The following is a 23,072-nucleotide window of genomic DNA, read 5'->3' as shown; positions in this document are numbered from 1 at the left end:
GATGCTCTGGCTGAGGAGATTGTCCCTGTCCTCCGAGCCCAGCCCTGGTGCTGCCACCTCAGTGTTGGTTCCTCTTCACTGAATGCACAGAGCTGCCAGGAGGCAGAGAGGAGGCTTGGGAGCAGGGAGAGGCAAAGGGGAGGCAGGCAGGATTCAGTGCATGGGATGGAATGGAGGAATGGACCAGAAAAAGCATGGAACTGGATGTAAAAAAAAATAGGGGAGAGGGAGAATGCAATTGAAATCAGCATTTATTCAGCAGGGTTTTAGTGAGGAAAACTGCCAGCTACTGCTGAATTAAGTATTGCTAGCAGCTAATTGAAATGTTACATGTTTTAATTTGTCTGATTTCTTTCCAGTGGGTGATGTTATTTATATGGTTTGTATATAGCTAACGACAGACTATACAGAAAATGCAAAGATTGCTTCCAATGATCAGCAATATCTGAGAGCACAGACATGAGCGAGGCAGTTAGGAATGCATGCCATCCTTCACAGATTAATATAAATAGTTAAATAAAACATACATAAAAGAATACTATCTCATTATCATTTAAAGCTCCTTTTAATTTATTTTTTTTTTCTTTTTAATTAAGGATTTTTGTTTCTTCTGGTAAAGAGCAATTTTGTTTTGAAACAAATACAGTTACCTTACAGTACTACTGTGGAAAACTGCATTTTTGTGTCCTTTCAGCCACATTGTTTCAAGGCCACCCAGTTCCCTTAGGAGGCTATAAACAGGGGAAGGATTTAAATCCCGTTCTATTTGTCGAGGATTTGGCAAGAACCCATATAGTAGGAAGCTGAGCACAGACAAAACCGAGTGAAAGGTGTCTTTTAATTCCCCGGTCAGTGGTGGAACAAAGACTGCTCCCAGCAGGGTCCCGGCTGGCCGCACCCAGGCTGGATCAGTGGCTTCATTTCAACCAGTGTACTTTGAGTTAACTACGTTGAGTTTAATTAATTAGCCGCTAGGAGTTAGTGCCCATAAACGTCACCGAAGCAGAGAAGTGTGAGTATGGTGAGACTGTTAATTCACCCAAAAATGGCAGCTCGGGATCCGAGCAGAGGGAATTCTGTCCCTGTCAGGATGACTGGCAGCTCCAGCACACTATCAGGTTACTTTCTCAGTGCTAACAAACTACACATCAATTTAACTTATTAGCAGTGTTTAAAAGAGCATCTTTTTATTTCTTTGAGGTAGCATTTAACGTTGCCATTAGCAAAAAATTGCCATGGGGAGACAAACGTTGGCATTTGAATAAAGAGCAACGTAACTGGTTTGATACCTAGAAAACCTAGTAAATGTAGAGAAAAATGCTACAGCTATAACTTCATTAGAATGGCAGAATCTATTATAATTAACCACAACTAACTAAATAGGAGCTAATTTACTTATCTGAGCCAAAACTCTGTTAATTCATAGCCTATTGTAAGATACAGAGTAAGTTATTGGGTTTGTGTTCTGTTTTTAAGTACAGAATAAATGCACTATAATGAGCCATTGACAGTGCAATAATATTGTCCATAAATGATGCAAGTTGACAATGGGAGGTGAAGAGTGTACTGTGTAGCCTGCAAAGAGAAAAGTTAATGGCAATGTAGGGAAGAGGAGATATTTAGCTTTCATGCTTCATACTGTATATTTTTCTGTTGTTTTTGTCAACTAAAATATGTTATATCTCTCTAAATGGTGTCTTTCTCTATATGTATAAATGAACAGATGCAGATAGAGCTCAAAAGCATGGCATGGATGAATTTATCTCTTCCAATCCCTGTAACTTTGACCACGCTTCACTCTTTGAGATGGTTCAGCGCCTCACTTTGGACCACAGACTTAATGATTCCTATTCTTGTCTGGCAAGTATATTCTTTGGTCTCTAGTGATATAAACACCAACCAGCAAAATCAAAGCTAGTGCGACTGGGGGCTAATCCCCCATTGCTGGAAGATTCACTTCTGTTTGCACCAGGTTTGAATTTGGGCCGGAGGTATTTTCTTTTGAGAGGCTACCTCCAGTGAACTGACTGCTATTCTTCTCCAGTAGCACTGTCTTTATCATTTCTGTTTGCAATGTTTAAAATGTTTCTTCCTGCAAAGACTCCTGTGTGGGGATGTGCAGTAGAAAGCAGAAGCAGTGTTTTGCAGCCTCCCACACTGCCTTCCAAGTGTTATGGATGAAAGAACAGGGGAAGGATGACGGTCTGGTACCACCTCCCATGTCAATGGAGTCACACCAGGAATAACTGTTGCCCAGCTCTGTGTCTCGGTATGAGCAGGGATCCCAAGCAGGTAACAGGTGGGACTAGATGGATCCTGCAGTCAGCCCTTGCTCATGTAGTTGCATGCCCATTATGTTTGTTCCATTAGTAAAGATTGCAGCTCTCAGGCCACTGCTGTATAACATTGCCTGTATGGCAGTGGCACGGAGATGCTCCATGACTGCTTGTTATCTTTGGCTGGGTGCAGTGCTTGGTGGCTCTTATTGAGAGTTTAAATGACGAATAACTTTTAGCAGTACAACCTGAACAATGAATTTCTAGTGATTTGATGAGTGGGAGTAAAGAGGCTCTTAGTTTTTGAGAAAACAACAGAATGAAGCCCCTCTAGAGAGTGCAGATGAGGCCTGAAATGCAGGACCTGTCCTGAAAGGTGTGAAGAGACCCTCACCTGCTGCCCTCCTCATGCTGCACACAAGTCTCCACACTGGGGTCTCATTGCTGGCTTCTCCTGCAAAAGAACCACTCTGACAGTCTCCATCTTTTGCCAGCTGTGCAGTCCATGGATCTGGCACTGTTGAGTGGCATTCTTTTAAAAGCAACAAACTGGGAACACATCTGAGTATCACCTTCCTAATGATAGGCAGGGCTAGGAGGTGCAGTTGTGGACGTCCCCTGAGGTAAGGATGGGTTGGGGAAAGGCTTCAGTTTCCCAAGTGGTGTGAGTAGGCTTGGTGGGAGAACTGTCTGACCTGCAGCGGGTTTCTCACCAGCTCCATCAAGGCCTTTGCTACAACAGGCAGTAGGTTTGGCATGCAGCTTCTGCTCCCCACGCATGGCTCTAGGAAGACCATCCCCATCCATGCATGTCTGACAGGTTGGCTTGCAGCTGCTTTGTCTCTGTGCAGCCTCGGGCCCAGTGAAGAATCTGCAGCCTTTTAATTAAATTCATGGCTGAAGGATAGTCACAAGGCTGAAAATTATTAATAATGTTTCTCTTCAAGACACCCACCAGCCATACATCTGCTTGTTATTGAGATGTTTAGGTCACTTGGTAGAAGCTGCTGGAGTGATGGCGTCCCCTTCAGCACCAAGACTTGTGCCTCTTCAGAGCAGAGCATCACCAATTAGTGATCTTCTTTCAAATCATCCGTTACTGAATGTTGTGAAGAAGAGAATAATGGGCTGCGTTCACCTACACTTGGATTTCACATGCTTCTTTATTTTAGTATGATTTTGTCCTGATTGTGAAGTTGAATCAGTCTGGCCTCAAAATTTGAGTTCAACCGCATGGAGCTTTCATTGCTCTTGAGGTGTTTGTGGGAAGTTGATGATCCCATTGTGCTGGCTTGCCTATAGGAGCTGTGGGCCTTTGGTAAGCCTGCTCTGTCTGCTCTGTGTGCTGCTGAGCAATTGTTCTTCCTACAGGATGTTCATGTGCAAGTCCCAAAGAGTTTTGCCTTGTCCTACATCTTATTTTCCAATGCCAACTTGGAGGTACCATGGAAGACATACCCAGACACAGTGGCTTACCCTGACACAGGGAATAGCTCAGCTTTGCCTCCCTTCCATGGAACCAGGTTAAACAATGTTAATGCGAGCCCACTCACTGGCTGAGCCAGGCATCCCTATGAAAACAAACAGGCTGTCTGACTAATCTCAGCTATGGCAGAAGTGATGTTTGCTGGCAGAGAGCACTGTGCTGGGAAAGGGGAAGAGCGTTGTCGGCATTGCTTACTGAGGCTCTTGCCCATCGACCACAAGCTGAATGCACAATTGCTTTCACAGCTCTTCCTGGACTTTCTGATAGGAAAAGAGTATGTAACTCTTCCGGCCTTATATCAACCCCACACAGGGTGGAACTTCATTCCTATCTTCATGGACGCTTACGCTATTTCTGAGCCTGCCTTTCTACTTTTCCGAAGACTTCCCAACCTACTACCAGCATTCAGCTCGTGCAGCTGGATCCCTGCTGCAGCAGTTGTGTCAGGATTCGTAGAATTCACATCAAAACACCCAGCTTATTGCAAGATGTGATCTTCCAGAATGCCCAGCCTAGTAGTGATAATGTGTAAAGGGGTCGAGTGAAAAGGCCCATAAAGCAAGCCTCCAAAATGAAATTATCCGTTTTTTTTCTCCATGGTAAATGAGAAAATGCAAGTGCTGACAAGTGAAAATTTTCCCTCAAAACTCCTGATTTTCACAGAAACTGCACTCCACCATTTTGAAAATTTTCCGGTGTTTCACCAAACCTGACAGGCCCAGCTCAGAAGCTCCTGCTGCACTCCCCAGTGGTGCCAGGGATGCATGGCGTGATCTCAGTGCCATTCAGCTTCTCAGTCACAGTCATTGAGCTCTCTATGCTCTACAGCCTTCTTCTGGTGCCCACTCTGCCTTTCTCAGTGCCGCTGAAGACATCTGGGAGACCAAACTGAGCTACACCTAGCCATGCTGGGTGAAATATCCAGTGTGTCACTACCAGTTGTGTTTGCCAGACTGGTGGGGTGACAGTTGGTTGTGCCAGGCAAATCTTCATCAACAGCCAGGATCTGCTTGAAGATGTGGGGAGTTTGTCTGAATACAGCCTTTCATCAGACCTTAGATCATTTTCTTTCTGAGGCTGTGAGGAGCAGCACTTCCTGCCCCTTTGTTCCTCCGTTCAGTTCTTGTTTGTTTTTTTTTTTTTTTTAATTTCATATCTCTGCCATACGAAGGGAAACCTTCTGGTCTTCCTTGGTCTGGATTCTCCCATGGCTTCTTGTGTGCTCTCATGAGATTCAAGGTTTGAGGCTCATTACTGAACTTAAGAGCTTCTGCTCAGGCTTCCCTGTGTTGCACCAGGGGAGCAATCTTGAGGATTTGCCCCATCTCTCCTGTCTCAGTGCTAGCACTTCTCAGGCTCTGGTGCAGGGGAGCAGTGTGGAACACAGCAGGTCGAGCTTCCTTCACCCCAAACTATGGATTTGATACCCAGCTCCAGGGAAATTAGTGCCATCCGTTCCATTGATGTCAGTGGTGCTAAGATTTCACCCTGTAGGAAGGATCGAGTCCTTCCTATATATTGGGTGAATGTAGCAATTTAAACTGCATTTCTACCCTGGTAACCAAATCCACACACTTATTTCAGAGCAGTTATGGTATTTCTATATTTTTCCCATACCTAATTACCAAAGACTTAAAAGAAAAGAGGCAAGGTGAGGAGATGGTCCAAGGATGTAACAAACAGGCAACATAAAGACATCCAGAATCAAGCACAAAGCCTTTAACCAAAAAGCAAACAAAAATATCACTAAAAAGCAGTGAAAGCAAATATACCCCTCCCAAAAAATAGCCTTCCAGAGTGCTGTCCCATCTGCATTGTTCTGTATCTTCATTTTGAAATGTGCACTTCCAGTGATCCCAGAATTGTAGCTACTCCCTATATCTATCATTTTCGCCTCATTATTTTAATTCTTTTCTCAATCTGTTTTGGAGTTGGCCCAATAAGGATGAGCAAATCCTTCTCTATGTCTTTGAGCTCTTAATTGATATTTCTTCAACTCTTTTCAAAGCAGCTATTTTGGCATCTAGAAAAGATTTGGTGTCATCTGAGTGGTAGAAAATATATTTTAATCTTTCACAGCAGTGTTGTTTCTAAGATGTAGCATTTGGGGTAACAGATGGGGTGGCAAAGAAGTTGCCTATAGGGGCAGTGCTCTGCCTCAACTACTCTCCCGCCCGCTGCAGGAACTTTTCAATTAAACGATGAAAGATTTTGCAGCTTGATGCATTCCAGAGCTGCGTCTTAGCAATTGTTTAGCACCCAAATTTCCATGTAAATATTGACGGTTTTGCAGCGTTTTGAAAAGCAATCTACAAGAATATTCTCGTTCTCGCTAACACCTTCGCTAAAGGCAGAGGCACGCTTTGGCTGTCCCGGGACATTCACCGGGCGCTGTGCAGTCCTCTCATGGGACAAAGTCCTCCTCGGGAGCACAGACGTGTGTCACCGAGCCCTTAGGACTGATGGGCAGCAATTGTTGGAGGTTTGTGGATGCTCAAGGAAAGCTGGAAGAGCTGTGCTTGCTGCGATGCCGAGGAGCGCTGGCCTGCCAGGTGGTGGGCGAACTGAGCGCGTCTCCAAGGGTACGCGATGAGAACGACGCAAAATGTCCTTTTCTGATGCTGTGGATCTGCCTTCCTCCATCTTCAGGACATTCCTACGTGCCAAATGCAAGAGAAGTCCTTGTTCACTGTAATCCTCCATGTTCTCCCCAAGATCACTCTTCTCACTCCTGGCCAAATGTGCAGTCTCTTCCCCAAAATGAGATTACTGTTTAATGTTGCTTAAATAATCTAATCTTTGTCATCTCTTTAAAGGTGTGAATCTTCTTTCTTTTTTTTTCTTTTTTTTCTTTCTTTTTTTTTTTTTTTGCTAGGCACTGACATGAACTGGCCTCACTTTTCAGCATTTTAAATGACGTTTCCTGTTAATGGTAGCGTAATATCTTTTTGTTAACAGTTGCACTGAATATATGCTGTGATAGGTGATGATGTGCAGACTGTATTGTTTAAGAGTGACCTCTTTCCTTTTTTCTTAATGTAGCCTTAGGTTTGTATTTCCTTTATTAGAACAGTTGACCACTACACCTCCAAATCTGATAGCATTTGTATTTAATAACTTATATTTAAAATCAAGTCTCTTTATTTCTAAACAGGGCTGGTTTAGTCCTGGCCAGGTCTTTGTGCTAGATGAGTATTGTGCACGTAATGGAGTGAGAGGCTGTCACAGACATCTCTGCTACCTCAGAGATTTGCTAGAGCGCGCAGAAAACGGAGCTATGATTGACCCCACCTTACTTCACTACAGCTTTGCCTTTTGTGCATCACATGTTCATGGCAACAGGTAAGGAATTATTCTTGGCTAGCAGCTCCCTGCCAGCAAGGGATGACTTTGTCAGATATAGGTTTCCTTGGATATGTTTTCATGCTGGATGTTTGGCAGCAGCGCTTCTAGTGGCATAGTCGGTTTGTTTGTTTGTTTCATTGCTTGTTTAATGTAAGCAATAAAAATGCACATAGAGGATCCAGAGAAGAAGGTTGGTAACTTTCTTACCCAGACACCTGCTAGATGCAGTTCTGGACAGGATGGAGTTGAAGTACATGTGACAGTCATGGGTCGAATATAACGTAATGGGCGTAAGCAATATCCTGCATTGATTTAATTACTGCACAAGGGCATCTGACAAGTTGCAGCAATGAAATTTTCAGCAGTATCAAACTTCAGTGTTCAGAAGTGCTTGAAGCCCTCAGGCACCTCTGTCTGATCAGCAGTGTGACGTCAGCCCTTGAATTGCTGCTATTGCAAAGGAATTTCAGTTTAAGCAATAGCCCTTTCCTTTCTCTCCAGTATGGGAAATCTTTGATGGCAGGGAGTGGAGCTATGCTTTTTCCATTTCTAGTTATTTTGTTGTAACGTGTTGCAGCTTCTTTTTCTGCTTTTTTTCCCCCGTTAAATTGCATTATCTACTTGGAGATATTGGTATCTATCCTGCACATGCTGCTGAAGAAAAGAGTGTTATAAAATAATAACATGTTTTCATAAACCCTCTGGTAAATAACATCCTGAATTATGACACACATTGCCCAGGTTTCACGTTGCAAGTCTGCCACTTGCTTTGCAGTTAGTTCCATACATCTTGTCATGGAAACCAAGTTTTTGCTTCCTTAGTTTCTTTTTCAGTTATGAGTTTCTTTCACTTGTTTGTTCCATCTTTGCCAATTGTTCTTTGATGTCACTTATTTGCTTTCAGTTTAGTTTCCTTTTCTTTTGCTTTGTGGTTTTTATTTCATGTTTTCTTCTGTTTCTTCCACTTGTGCTGCTGGCCTCCCCCCCGCACATCCCAATCATTCCCCAAAGCCACCACATGGCAGAGTTGCTTGGCGGGTCACAGCCAAGCACAGACGGCGAGGGGGGCAAAGTGTCTCAGCCCTCCGCTGCTGAAGTGGAGACAAAAAAGGATTCCAAAAAGGAGTCCAAAAAAAGGAAAGATTCCAAATCCCAGCCGAATCCAGAGCCAAAAAGGTAAGCGAAACGCGCAGTGCACAGCAGTGTGTTGTAGTTGGCAGCGAGCTCCTCGGTCACCGAGCACATTGGGCAGGCAGCAGGGCTGTGGCATGCAGGGACTGGGGACGGGTGTGATTCAGGTGTGTTCAAGGAACTGCACGTGGACCCTAGGTTTGTAGATGGGACCTGGTCCAACTCCTGTTTTCCAGAGCTGTGTAATGAAAAGGAAGTTGGCTGCTGGTCATGGCTATTTGGTGTAGCCCTTCTCAGGGTTCAGCACAACAGAGCTCAGCATCCTCTTCTTGTGTCAGTGGCAGGATGTATCTGAAGGTGCTGTGATGCCTTAAGCCCTATGGGATGTGCAGACTCCATGCTGTGCCTCTGTGCGTTCCCAGAGATATGAGTGAATGCTGGGACACAGTCAGGTGCTTCCAAACATGCAGCTCTGTGAAGCTGGCCTGGTAGATTTGATTAAAATATTGCAAGAAGGGAACTGTGTGCTTTTCTCCATCTTAGTTATGGCTAGCTGACGGCTGAGTCCAAACCAAATGGTCTGAGGTATATCCCTCTCAGTTGGGGCCATGTCCTGGTTGTCTCAGGGCTGCTGGGGCTGCAGCACTGTGCTTCTTGCCAGGACCACGGGCACATGTGGTGAAGAGTTTGGTACAGAAACTGGGTGGTGTGACATCTGCTATCAGGAAGTCAGAGAACCTCAGGAGGTCCACAGGAGAAAATATGACTCCCTTTCTTTCATTTCTACTAATAGAAATCTTAGTGGCTGAGTGGAAGAGTCATGGTTTCTTTTCGGAACACTGTTTAGGCCACTTACATCCTTGCATTTGAGAGCTGGCTGGCCGATATTTATCCCTGCCGTGCTTACTGGCAATTACGGCGTGTGTAGGGCTGGGTTTTCTTCTGCATCCCTTCCTCCCACATACCATTCCCATCCATTGCCTAGGGTTAGCCAGGGGCTATGCTCTGCCCAGCAACCTATAGAAGAAAATTTCCCGTGTATATTTCGTAGAGGTGGGAGCATGCCCGTGCTTGGGACTGTGCAGCACGCAGCACTGTGCCTGATGGAGCATCTTGTACACCGGGTACCACTGCATCCGTGGGCCCCAGTGCAGGGGGAGGATTCAAGTTAGGAGGCATCTTTCTGTTTAACAAAGGCTGCTTTCCTCTGTCAAAACCGAGAAAGTGTTGATTTGATTTTCTTTATAAAAAGAAGTTACTTCACTTTTTAGACAGGGGAAAAAAAGAAAAAAAAAAAAAGAGAGAGAGAGAGAGAGAAGAAGTTGGGTAGTTTGATTTTCTCCGGAATGAGGTTGGCTGTCAGTCAGAATATGCCACCCAGCACCGAAGGTCGAGCGGGGAGTTGATTTCATGTGGCTATCAATCTCCTGTATTAGCAGCAGACAGTGATGGAGCTGAGGTGGGCTGTCTGTTTGCATCGCGTTTGTGTAAGGTCAGGCGGCGAGACAACAGTCGCTCGCAGTCAGCGGGGAGGTGCGGGGCGCTCGGATGCCGGGGACAGCCCGGAGCTCGGGGCTGACACGATGACAGGCGGCAGTGCGGGCGCGGTGCCTCGCCTGTCCGGCACCGCCGTGCCCGGGCGGAGCGGGTGGCATTGCACCTCCAGCTTCGGGCTGACCCCGCCGCCGCGGCAGGTGACGCGGTCACAATGCGATTTTGGGGCTGGTTTGGAGCCGTGGTGCTTTAGATAGGGTTTCTTTTTTTTTTTTTTTTTTTTTTTTGCCTCCCTTTGGGCTCCTGTAGCTTATTCAGAGCCCTGAAAGCCCGACATAATCTCTCCAAAAGAAGGCTGCAAATCACTGCTATTTGCATGACAGTCCCCTTGGTTTTTCTGTCAATTTCTTCCTTTTTGGAATAAAAAACCTGTGGTTAAATGTAAATTGCTTGTCCTGAGTTTCACCTCCTGCAGATACCTGTGTGTACTGTGCACAGGCTGTCGGAAAGGCAGGAGCCAGAGGCAGGAAAGCCCTCACTGCCGAATACTCGGGCATTTTCTGGTCCCTCCTTACTTGCTACACAGCCGAACTGAAGGCTTTTCACTGCTGTGGCCACCAGCGATTTCATAGCAGGGTCTTGCCCACCAGGTACCGCTGATGCCTTTGTGAAATTCTGCTGTTATGTGAGGTTTTATGATTTCTGATGTCTATGCATGCATGAAATGCAAGGAACACGTAGCATCACTCGGACAACGACAGCACAGACTGTGTGGTTTCTGATGTCTGTGTGCTCCTGGGACCATTAAGGCTATCATTTTCCATTACCAACAGTCCTCCAGAAAGTAGCATAAGCAATGGACTGACGTAGTTTAAAGAAAGCAGAGTTCCATGTCTAACTTTCTTTGTAGATGCTCAGATTGGCACCAAAAAGGACGCTTTGTGTCCTCTTGCTAATCTGAATCTTTTACAAACTGATTGTGTGTGTGCTAAGTGTTAGCAGACGTTGATCTTATCCGAATCAGGATGCTGGCCTGAATCTCCTGCAATCTGATAGCATCCTTCTTGGTGAGCTGTTCTGATAGCATCCTTCTTGGTGAGCTGTTCAGTGGCTTTTACCCAAAGCCCTGACACCCCTAAGTCTCCCTGCTAAGTTTCCTGGTATGTCAGTGACCCATGCTTCCCTCTGTGATCTGTGTTTTACAGCATAAAACCAGAAATAATATTATTGTCACAGACCTTGGATGATCAAAAAGTCTGCGTAACACTTTCATACATTCTTCCTTTGTTTTCTAATTACGTATCTGGCTAACCCATATAAAGGCAAGATTTCCATACCACGACTTTAAAAATAAAAACCAAACCAACGAAACAGCGCGTTTTGGTCCTGGGAGAGAAGTGCTAAATACATCAACACATTGCTGCGCTCAGATGAGCAGCCCTGCCTGCAGACCTCACAGGGCATAACACCGTAACCCCTCGTTAGGTGCCGGCTCCGTGTCGCGCCAGCCCCGCAATGACACGGCGTGTGCGGCGGCCGTCTGTCGGATGCAATCCGGCATCGCCCGCGACCGGCAGACACACGGCCGGGGCTGACGTGATGCGTTGCAATAGGTGTGGGATGGCAGTGCTCAGAAGCCATTCGGTTCAGCCGCGCGGCGTCAGGGGTGTGGATGGCACATGGGAAGCGATGAGCCGTGACTTGGCGCTGGCATGGAAGGGAGCGGGAGCACGAGGAAGGCGGGCTGGGAGGATGGAGCGGCTCGCACCTGCGGCGGCATGGAGGGAAGGAGAGCGGGCGGCAGAATGAGCCAAACAAAGGGCTTTCAGCCGGTGTGAATTCCCAGGAGAAATTGGGCCAAACTGGTGTTGGCTGAATAAGCTTTTTCAAGGGGTGTAACCAGGTGGGATCTTTCAGGTCGGCTTTGCTAGGGGCGATATAAGAAGGCAGGACCCCAGCTGTGGTCCCGCATCCCGACGTGGCCCAGCACCGGTTCCCCCTGTGAGCTCCTGCCAGGCAGCCTCCCAAAGCCATCCTGACACGTGCTGTCCAAGGCGCTAATCATCCGTGTTTACTGCATGGCTCATATGTGCTGCACCTGGCAAGCAGCAAGGGAGCTGAAGGCAGCACGTGTTTTATATTTGAGTTGTTACTTAAAAAATCAAATTATTTGCATCAGTTTTTGACATTGTTTTTTTTTCGCTGGCTGTGAATGCCAGGGCTCACAGTGCGTGCAAAGATCTGTTTGCTACGTGTAAGCAATATTTTCCCCAGTAGAAAAAGTGTAGACAAGTTAAACATAAAAGGTGTAAAAGATGATCTGTCTTTCCATTCGTGAGCCTCCATGGTATTCCGTACAGGCTTATGTCAAAGAGATTAACCCACTGGAGCTATACTGTATATTTATAATTGCATACAAATGCATGCTATTGCTTCATATATTAGTCTTTGTTAAAAATCATTTTGATATATTTGTTTTAGCAGCATAACTAGCCCGGGGGGCACTGGGTATAATTAGAAAAGGGCATGGGGGGAGGCGGGGCTAGAAGAATAAAGCAGTGGCCTTAGGATCACAGGTCCTAATTATAATTTATAATTAACCCTGGAATTTGCACAAACCGTCCAAGCTAAACAAGGACTATCGTTTTCGCTGTTTAAATTGCAGCCCCTTTTTTTAATTTCACCACCTGCTTTGTTGGTGTTGTTATTTTCGTGGTTTATAACTTAAAAACAATGAGGAATAGGGAAAGCAGCATTTAAAACTTTTCGTGTGAAATATTTACATTGGGAATTGACTAGTTTTGAGCCAAGATAATGAATCTGCAGCAGAAGGAGTGATTCGAAACTTGTTTACTTATAATTAAAAATTTCCTTATTTATTTTTCTTGCCTTTTTTGCCCTTCTGCTTCCCTTTCTGCCCACAACTTATGGCACACACCTTGAGTATCCGTGAGCTGTAGAGAATCAGATGAACTGGTGTCCCCATTTAGATGGCGATGTTTGTTCTGTTTGCAGACCTGACCCCATAGGTTCAGACTCATTTTGTCATATGTGGCTCTGCACAAATCATGTACGTACAGAACTATTCTTCACCACTTTGCTTTTTTCTCATTGCCCATCCCTGCTTAGCTCGCTGTTACAAGGATGCGGTTTAAGATTGTGTGAGCGCATTCGTTTCCTCTGGCTGTGTTTTAGCCAGCCTTGCTGCAGAAATGCTGCTTGCTGGAGGAGTCGGTGCTTCTGCCCATCAGATAAGATATCAAATGTAAAGGTTGAGCTGGAGATCACTGTTAAAAATGAAATCACCAATAAGCATCAGGAACAAGTTGGTAAGACCTGAACTTCTCTTGTGGATTTTTTTCAGCCCCATCAGCCACGTAATGGAATTGTCTAGAGCACAGAAGTGAATCTTAAATGCTAGGCTACGTACCCTTTGTGTTCTTGCAAAGGGAAAATAAATATGTTCCCTCAAAAAGATAGCATTTTCAAAGTATATTTGACTTGCATATTTAATTAGGTTTTAAAATTATCCAGCTAATAAATTAAGTGCGAGGCTTTCGGTGGTGTTTTTCCAGTTCTATGTATATCCTGCATTTGTCACTAATTAATGAGTTCCTAATGCTTCAGCTTCTGAGAAGATGAGCAACAAGATTAACATAACTAGTAAATCCGAAGACGTGCAGCTGGGTGATAGTATTTGAAATTTGACAAAAACATGGGAAGTATTATTATTTGTGACATGGCTCAAGATGGGGGATTGTGAGGAAAGCAAAGATGACAGAACTGGTGCTAACCACTGTGACAACAACTTGAAAAGCAGCCGACATGACATCTTTCCTATCATGCTGCCGAAAATGTCAACTTTGTGAAGGACAGTGAGAAAATGGTTTGCCGAAAATTTGAAAGGTAGATTCGAGAGATGCTCATCATGTCAGATGCAATATAGTCCACAGCTGGGTGAGAAAGGGAGTCCTTGCAGTGGTGATGGCTCTCTCCTGGCAGGCCCTTCCAGACATCCGCGCTGCTCCAAAAATGGCTACGGCTGACCTGTAGCTTGTCTCAAGTTTGCTGGAGCATGATCCAGGGTAGCGGCACGCCGCTTGTGTGTGGGTCCTGTGTGGGGGCTCCAGTGGGATGGACTCTCCTTCCTCGTGCCACATGCTGGCTGCTGGCCATGGGCTGTGGGGGCCAAGGGGCACCATAGCTGAAGGCAGGGCTGTTTGCTCCTGATCTTTGTTCTCCAAAGTCCGCCATGCCTCCTCACGTGGGTCTGGTGCTGTGGAAGCAGGCCGCGGACGGTGGTGGCACATCAGGTGTTTGCACTGTTCCTTACGTGCTTGTTTCTGATGAAACACGGGCCCTTCACATGCAGTGAGGGTATGAGTCGTGTGGGAGGGCTGCGGCCCGCCTGCGCGGTCAGACATGTGCTGACCCTGCCTCGACCAGCACCAGCAGCGGGATGCCCAGTCACTGCTGCGGTTCTCGCATTACTGCGCTTTGCTTCCAGTTCAATCCCTTCAGTATGTCTTTTAGGGCTAACGGTGGTCTTAAAAGCAACCCTTCCTCAGATAAGCACTGTCTGCTGGGGAAGCAGACCTCACCTAGACCCACCCAGGTGCCCTGGCGATAAGTCTCCCTGTTGGAAGCTATTGACCCAGCAAAGGGTAACATAACTTTCAGACCGTTTCCAGTCCATCAGCAAATCGCTGCCAGCGTGGGTGGCTTTCACTGCCTCGTTTGTCAACGCTGACACAATTAACCCAGTGACACCGCTGGTTGTCGCGGGTACAGGAGTGCCAAAAGTCAAAGGAGGGATTCAGCCCTGCCCTTCATGTACAGCATGTATCACAGCCTGCCCCAAGTCATTTGCTTGGGAGCAAACCAGGCACTGCGAGGTGCACAGCACAACAAAAGGCAGGGGTATCTCTGTCAGAGTATTAACTACTTGATGGAATTTGGGAAGAAAAATATATTGAGCATCTTCAGACATTAATTTCTGCTCAATGTCTAATTTTTTTTTAATTTTTTTCCCCCCGTGGCTTGCTCATTTCTTCAAAATAACTATTCCTAATTAGGTACTAATGAGACCAGATCCATGCTTCCAAAAATGTTTATGAAATGCGTTCCCTAGATGAGACATTTTATCCAAGTTTTAGCCTAAATCTTTTTCCCTTTTTTTTTCCTTAATGCACAACTGAATTTGGCAAATAATCAAATAACAATTTCTGATGAAATTTTGTTTGAATTTAAGTACAAGCCCTGATACTCAAGCGTTTTTTCTCTTTCCGCGTTTTGAATTTTATTTAACACAATGCTTTAAGAATATGCAGTCAACATCATATAAGGCTTGCTGGTTACTCTCCTGAAATGTTTTAATTGTGTTCACTTGTACTGGAATATCAGAGTTTGTACTTGTAATGCTGAGAACTTTCTAAATATGGGGTCAAGGAGAAGAGATGGTACGGATTTTATTGCTTTTCATTTTTACAGGGTTTTATTTTTGTGTTGTGTATTTTTTTATTTTAAGTTTAGGGCCTTTGATTCTTTAAGAGGAAAATAAAGCCAACCAATTAACCCCTGACAGGAGGTTCATTAGAAGCTTTGTAATCCCTTGCCAAGTCTTTTGTATAGCCGAACCAGTCTAGTACTGAGGATTTATGCAGCTTAAGCTGAACACTGGAGGAGGCCTTTAAGTAAGAACATTTGTTCAATTTTAAGACGCCTGACATTACCTAAAGAGCGCCTGTGCCAGCGGAGTTGCCCAGGAGTACACAGATCTGCAGATTTTGCTCATCAGGGCTGGGAAGCGGTGCTGCCGATTGTCTGGCGCGCCGAGCCCTTTGGTGATGGATTAGGCTCCTCTGCCCGTGCTGCTCCACCGTGCGATTTGCCATCTGGGTGCAGGGAAAAGGAGGGCATGGCTGCTCACAGCTGGGTCTGTGGCAGGAGGACGGGAGCATGGGGACACCCGTCCCAGCCTGGGAGAGCCGTAGCAGTGCTCGTTGCACACTGTGCTCGGTGACGGATGGATGAGGAGCGCCCGAGGCAGACTCAGTGCCTGAGGTCTTACAATGCAGTCCTGTGCACGCAGCAAATGCCAGGGTGTAGCAAATTCTCCCTGAAATTCTGTGATAAAACCTGTTCGTTGTTATCACTCAGGTAAAAAATACTTACCGCTTTTTAGGTACATTTCGGCAGAATATATTGAAGACGGTTGACTTCAAGAAATTATTGTAATAAGGTGATTCAGTGACACAGAATTTTACATTCTGTTCGTATAGAAGCTTGTTGTCAATATTCCTAATGCTGTGAATTATGTTAAATTAACGGCTGAATTTTTCTGCAGAAATTAAGTCCGTGTTTTGCCAGCAATGAGCCCAATCCCGCTGTGAAAGCTGGCGTTGCGCTCCTTGTTGTATACCTATGTGTAAGAAAGGATTCTGGTTTTTTGTGTATTTTTCAGGCTTTTTTGTCACAGAAAAAAAAATACGGGAGGGTAGGGGGAGGGGGTGTCCATATACAGATTATCATTCTGAGAGGGGGGTATTTTTTGCTTTCTTGCTCTCTGATACCTTTGCGGTTGTGCTGCTGTGACTGCTGCGTCTCAGCTTGCTCTGTCCTGGGTCTAATGGCTGGTGACATCTGTGTCCCAACCTGCAGCATGTGCTTTGCTGCGCAGATGATTTCCTGGGGTCGTGAGGTGGAGTCTGAGTCATTCATGGCATTTCTCCTTCAGGCCGGATGGGATAGGAACGGTAACCGTGGATGAGAAAGAGCGATTTGAAGAGATCAAGGAGCGGCTGCGTGTGCTTCTGGAGAATCAGATCACGCACTTTAGGTAAAGGCAGAGAATTGAGGCTGAATGGGAGAGGACTGATTTCTTCCAAATTCCCTCCTTTAATCAGGAAAGCCAAAAGGCAGGTTTTGAATGCCTGCAGGAATAAGCAGCACAGACCTGAGCAGGGCAGTGACGCTTGTGCTGCAGCGTGTTTCTATCTGGAGAGTGCCTTGAAAGAAATAACCTTTAAACGGGTATTTCAAACCGTCTTGCTTCTGTAAGCAGAGTAATGCTGATTTTTTTTCTAAAATTTAACCCCTATTGTCTTATTTCTGTTCTCAGTTATTAGCCATTTATATTTACTAGCATACAGAAGAGCAGGGCTTTCTTCAGGGATGTCGATATTATGGAAACGACAGATCCTACCCTCCTTAAAAAGGATAAGATGCCCCTGTAGCACACCAGCTTCATTCTGTTGCACTTGCGGGTGGGTGACATGGGTTAGCACACAGGGTCTGTGCCAGAGCCCCTTGAACCTGGGTCTCCCTCTGGAAATAGCTGGAGCTTTGTTTTATTTTCACAAGGAGATGATAGTTAACTCTTCCTTAGGAGACCTAAAAACTCCCCAGGTAACACCAAGATTTAATAAACTAAAACTAGCTGACCTTCCCCACTGCCCATAATTCTGTCTTGCTTTCTTCCATCTGCACCATGAGCCCTTTCTGAAAATTACTCAGTGGAAGGAACACTAAGATCGGGACCAGAGAATTGCTTGAACATATGTGGGAAAGCATATTCACAGCACTGGAAATGTTGATTGACACACCTGGTCTGATGTTAACATGCTGTGATTTTTCTAGGTACTGCTTTCCATTTGGCCGTCCAGAAGGTGCGCTAAAAGCCACTCTATCGCTGCTGGAAAGGGTAAGCATAAAAATGACAAAGAGTAGTTAAAATTACTTGCATTCGTAAATCTTTCCGTCCAGTAGAGCTTAAGGAACTGTTGTTTTGCAGAGGATGTCTAATTCTGGTAGTTAATATTGAAATACTAGATGGGACTGTTGATTTCTCCTGCTTCAGCTTGGAGGCCAGGTGCAGTATGGCCCTTACCACCAGTGCAGGTGATACCTGTGCTTGCATAAGGACTAGCTCTCTCTGATGAGCATTCATGCTGCAGACCCTTACAAGCGATGCCTTGTTGTTAACCTGTGCAGCGAAGCCCAGACATGAGCCCAAATCATCAGAAGTGCAAACTTTATCCAGCCTTGGGGAAGCTGGGATAAATGTTAATGTCTTGCCCTAGGAAATGGGAAGATTTTGGAGCATGACATATGATATGGATAGAGACAGGGAATGCTAGGGAAAGGGTAGGTGCCACATCTCAGTCTGGCCAAGGTGACCCTGTCGTGGGTTCTGCCTATTGTGTGCTTACCCCGAAAGCCACGCAGCACTGGGGCAGAAACAGATGTGTTTGTTGGGCTTGGAGAAAAAGCAGTTATGTGTGCCTGATGCCACAACAAATCAGATTTTCTTGTGTCAAGGTTCTGATGAAAGACATAGTTACTCCAGTCCCTCAAGAGGAGGTAAAAACAGTCATCCGTAAATGCTTGGAGCAAGCAGCTCTAGTCAATTATACTCGACTATCAGAGTATGCCAAAATTGAAGGTAAGGCTCTTTCTTTGTGAAATTACAATTTTGTTATATTTCTAGGTGGCAACTGTGGCTGGGAGCTATTTGAAAGAAACTCATTTGCTATTTATTCACTTGTCAATAAAACTGATGTGATTATGAATCATTTTTGTGATGTTTGCTTTTGAAGCAGTTAAGAGTGAAAACTGTGTAAAACATTTCTTTTTTTTCTGGAAAAAAAAAGAGGGGGAGCAGTTAAAAGGAACTGTAGCTTTTTTTTTTTTTAATATCTTTAGTGCATTTGGCCAGTGGTGTATCATTCAGACTCACGTAGTGGTTTAAAGAACAAATTGAGAAATACTTGGGTTGTCATCTTTGCAGCTGAAGGTATAGTGCAGCTAATTGTTTGTGACAGTGGAGTTCAGGAAGCAAATGAAAAATAAGAAGCTGAAAAGCTGTTTAATCTGTGCTTAATCATTTGTAGCCGATTTAAAATGTCTTTTTCTGGGAGTGTTTCCTTGTCTTTGCACTGTGCATAGCAGTCATCGATCAGTTGGTCCTGTGCTTGCATCAGATTTCTTTCTTGTCACTCTAAATCCGGCATAGCTGATATTATTGACCTTTTAAGTTATGGGAGAATAATAACCAGTGACCAGAGACACATGTAGCCATCAAAAAGACATTTTAAAGCTTGCTGGAGGACACGTGTCAGCTGAAGCTCTCTGATCCAGTAGTTCTTTACATGTTGATCAGTTTATGTTGCTACCTTTGTGGGCTGCTGTTCCCAACTTGAAACTCCTACCCAACTGTATCCGAGTTTGCAAGTGCTTAAACCCGTATGTTCCAGATGAATGGTATGTTCTGCTCTAGACTTTGGGTTTCTGTTATGTGTGATGTGAAGCTTTCCTACAGCTGAGATTATCACTGTATGCCTCTGGGACAATATTGAGAGGAGGAAAAAAACCGGCTCCCTCTGATCTTTTCTTAGTTCTTGTTTACGTGAAAAATTGGGTTGTTGTATGACAAATTGTCCAGGTTCTGTACATGACATGTCCTCTCTTTTTCCATCTTTTTTTTTTCTGTCTAACGATGCGAATTGTGTACCAGTGGTAATGAATTCATTGTTATGCATCCAGTGAGAAACACTTAAGAATTGGGCACTAAAAGGATGTTTATCAACTCTTGACTTGGTAATGAGTGACTAAAATAGAGAAGGAATGAAGGTTCCATAAGCACTGCATTATCAGACAATTTATCAAAGTACTCAACTTCACAGGATATTTTAATTGGTGTATTCTGTAAAATGCAATGTTTAAATATGTTTGAGAGGCTGGAGAAGGACTGAGAATCAAAAGCAGCTTTTCTGTTGATGGATGCTTCTACCCAGTGCTGGCTCCCTTAGGTTCTCTGTGTAAATATCACTAACTCGTTGGTAAGATTTGCTCTCTTCTTTCAGATAAATCTATGCAAAAACAAACTTTATGATCTGTAAGTAAAAATGCATTCATTTCCAAAGTAGAACAGTTAGTGTGTACTTTTCCTTTTGTGCCTCAATTCTTCTTGGTTGTGTTAATTACCTGCCCTCTTTTTTGCACTGTGACTTTTAGGTCTGGGAATACTTTGAAGCAACGCATTTTTTTTCCAGCTGCCTTTTCAGGGAAATAGTTCATTCCACACTACCTGCTCTCTTCTGCTTTTCTCCTCCTTTATCCGTGATTGGCCACAGCCACTTTTTTATCCTGTTTCTATAAAAGTGGTTGTAACACCAATTTCAAAGCATGCTGGGCTTGTTAGTTCAAACAACCCAACATCCACCAGCTGCATGCATCAGGTTTTCTCTCATGAGCATAGTCCACTGTGTGTTCCAATAGTTGCTTAGAAGAGCAAAGAACAAATTTGCCTCGGTGAGGTGCATCCCTGGATGCCGTGCGTGGTTTTGAAATCTTGCTTTCGAATGCTGACGTTTGAATAGCCACGTGTTGACGAGAGTTTTGTCAGAGGTGGAAAACAGAATCAGTGGCAGCAGTGCTCAAGGCTATGTTTATGAAGAAATACCTGTGAAAGCCTTAGATACTGAAGGCTGAAATCCTTAGTATCTCGGAGCCTTAAACCAGTGAAAATCTATTTCCCTCTATTCATGACGTTTTGATCATATTCTTGCAAACAGTTCTGAACAAACCTCTAGAGTCATGGTCACAACCTATCTTGTGACTCATGGGCATGCTGAATGGTTAATCCAGTAGATCTCCAATATAACCCTTTTTTTTTCCTTTTTTTTTTTTTTTCCCTTTTATCCTGTATGTATCCCAAAATACTCTGCGGCTATTTTCCTTTTAACCTGATATGAAGTTTTCCTCTGACCTATAACCTTATAACCTCTTTACCTCTGACCTAAGCCTCTTGCATGCCCAAATCCTCTTTTATAGGGAAAAAGAGAGAAATGTATGAGCATCCTGTCTTCTGCTTGGCCTCTCAAGTGATGGATTTAACCATTCGTGAGTACCTACCACCCTCCTCTCCATGCTGTCCTCACTCTCTCTGTTCTCATTACCTCGAGAAAGTCCAGATCCAAACAAACTCACTCTCCTTGCTTCAAGTCTTTTAGCATTGGCTTGTCTGTTGCTTCTGTCTGTGAACCCAGTGTGAGAAGTCCAGTCACTTTTTATCAGCCTAAAACAGGTTAGACGATTTAGCCATTTGTTTGTGATAAACTCAGACTGTTTGTAAGTTTTTTCAGTTACTCTTTATGTCTGTGACCTGAATGCATTTTTACTTTGCTTCCATGTAACCCCAATTTGTAAAGTGCTTGTCACTGGTACACAATCAAAGGGCAGCAGCTACACCGGGGAGAAACGAGCTAGCAGTCAGGTAAAGGACGTGGGGAAAAGCCGTCCCTTCTCCTGCGTACACGATCTGTAATGAAGCCTGCGTATGAGATCATGTGAGGCTGTCCTTCCTGCGTGCATCAGCTCTTACATGTCTCCTGGCCGTTCTCTCAAGCGGAAGCGCTGTACTTGCTCTCCTCCTGGATTTTTGGGTTGCTTCTCTCCGCTGAGCTCTGGAGGGGACACGGGTGCTGCTCGGAGAGCCCCTGTACATCAGCAGAGCTCGTGCTCTCCTATTTCCTATTGGTACAGCTTTCTCTTTCACCTCTGTGAAAGGAGATTCTTTTGGTAACACCACGTTGCTGGGCGGGGGGGCGAGACGGGGCAACTTACCTTATTTTCAAATGTCATATATCACGCATTACTGGGGGGCCGTGCGGACCACTTGCTCATTAATCCTGCCTATCTGTTCTTGTTTCTCTCTTTTCTCTCCTTGTTGCTTTCTCTCTTTCATATAGAGAATCAAAAGGATGCAGGTGAACAATTGTATATGCATTATAAATTGCTAGGACTGTTAAGTTATATTTATTTTGTTTTTCATAGCTCCTTAAGATATGTACTCCTTCAGGCTGAAAATGGAGATGCATTAATACTTAAGGAGTTAATTTGTGCTGTCTACATAACCTCTTTTGTCTCCATCCGTAGAATAGAGTGTAGATTAGAAGTACCTTATAGCAATAGAGTTTCTTCTTAAGAGACAGTTTTAATGGACAACCTAGCCTTTGTAAAAGGAAAGTATCTTATTTTCCTAAAGAACTGCAACTCATTTTTGGTGCAGAAACGTTGGTGAGCTGGCCATTAACTTACCACACCCAGCAGGCACATTTCTGATGAAACTAACGTTCATTTTTGGTTTTCATAACTTCTGTTTTATGCCCTACTGGGAGAATTGGTTTGATTTTTGGTTTGGTTTGGTTTTTTTTGTTTTGTTTTGTTTTGTTTTCAATTTTATTGTTAATGTGTAACAAATGATCTGATCAGAGAGAAGTCTTGTTTGTCTCTTGTTTATAACTTGTGGTGACATGTGGTGAGGCAAAGGTTCAGCACAGACCAAAGTGCCTGAAGTGCCTGTCTCTTCAGAAGGGGTTTTGGAGGTCTGTAGCCCCCTGTTCTTGTTTCTGTTGTACGCCACAGTCCTGGTTTGAAAGTCCTTGAAACCTGAACTGTTCATCCCTTTTTGTGAGTAGATTGTTGTGTTATGTGAGGGGAGGAAGAAAAGGATTGGTTGGATTCCAGCTGTTATCAAAGGGAAATTGCTTTTAAAAGGCCACACGAGGGGCTGGGTTTGTTCTGCCCCAGCTTCCCCAGACCCCTGCAGTCAAATTTGACTCTGGATCTAGAGCATGACGCTAATACCAATTTTGATAAAGGAGTATTTGGGAAATGAAGATTAATTCTTCTCTGCAACTACAAGAGGTACAGGTCCAGAAGTTGCAGATACAACCATTGCAAGCACAGCTGTTTCCAGTGGCTGCAGTGGGCTGTTGTATGCTAGGCACAATTCTTGCACTGGGCATCTCTCTTGGTGGCTAAGGCTTGTCACACGTGTCAGGGTTAGGAATTGAAAAGGGCATGTCTAGGCCCAGTTTGTTTAAAAATACAACTGCTTCTCAAAGCTCAGAGTGAGTAAAGGGACACGGTAGGATGTGGCTGCCCTGCTCTGTGCCCACAATTCTCCCAGTGTCTTAAATGAAAAAGTTTTGGGCAGTGTCAGCAGGATTCAACTTGAAATCAGTTCCTCGGATGAAGTGGAGTCAAAAGTGAGTAGGTTTTGACCTGACTTTTTATTTGTTTTGCCGAAAGCAAGGATAAAAAATAAGATAATGGAAGCAACTTAAACACACAGATGTTACTCTTTCATTCTCCTTTCACATGAAAAAAATTGTAATCTTCCCCACCTAGAAGTATGGATTTAAAACAGAACACTAAACAGAACTATAAACCATTAATTAAAGATTAGTGGGTTGTTTTAATTACTGATCAGACAAAACTAACAACTTTATAATAAGTGTTTGGTCTGCATATTCATGTCTGTTGGGAATCCATTT

General features: G+C 44.4%; 1 protein-coding gene across 4 annotated transcripts in view; it reads left to right on the top strand.

Moving 5' to 3' along the window:
- The window catches only part of CADPS (calcium dependent secretion activator), a gene marked incomplete at both ends in the record, with an annotated part of 173,015 nt that overhangs the window by 98,270 nt on the left and 51,673 nt on the right, over positions 1-23,072 (top strand). The window contains 6 exons of one of the 4 annotated variants that reach the window (XM_079540329.1): positions 1,724-1,860; positions 6,917-7,104; positions 16,469-16,570; positions 17,371-17,434; positions 18,052-18,175; positions 21,483-21,500. In XM_079540329.1, the coding sequence (XP_079396455.1) occupies positions 1,724-1,860; positions 6,917-7,104; positions 16,469-16,570; positions 17,371-17,434; positions 18,052-18,175; positions 21,483-21,500 (633 nt within the window). Of the gene's footprint in view, positions 1-1,723; positions 1,861-6,916; positions 7,105-16,468; positions 16,571-17,370; positions 17,435-18,051; positions 18,176-20,565; positions 20,635-21,482; positions 21,501-23,072 lie in introns of all 4 variants that reach the window. The other 3 variants (XM_079540331.1, XM_079540332.1, XM_079540330.1) reach the window with 3 other exon arrangements.

This window comes from Tetrao urogallus, assembly GCF_951394365.1.
Source record: "Tetrao urogallus genome assembly, chromosome: 10".
In the NCBI taxonomy this organism is placed as follows: domain Eukaryota; kingdom Metazoa; phylum Chordata; class Aves; order Galliformes; family Phasianidae; genus Tetrao; species Tetrao urogallus.
Note: the sequence above shows the minus strand (reverse complement) of the source record. Positions and strands in the feature narration are given on the sequence as shown.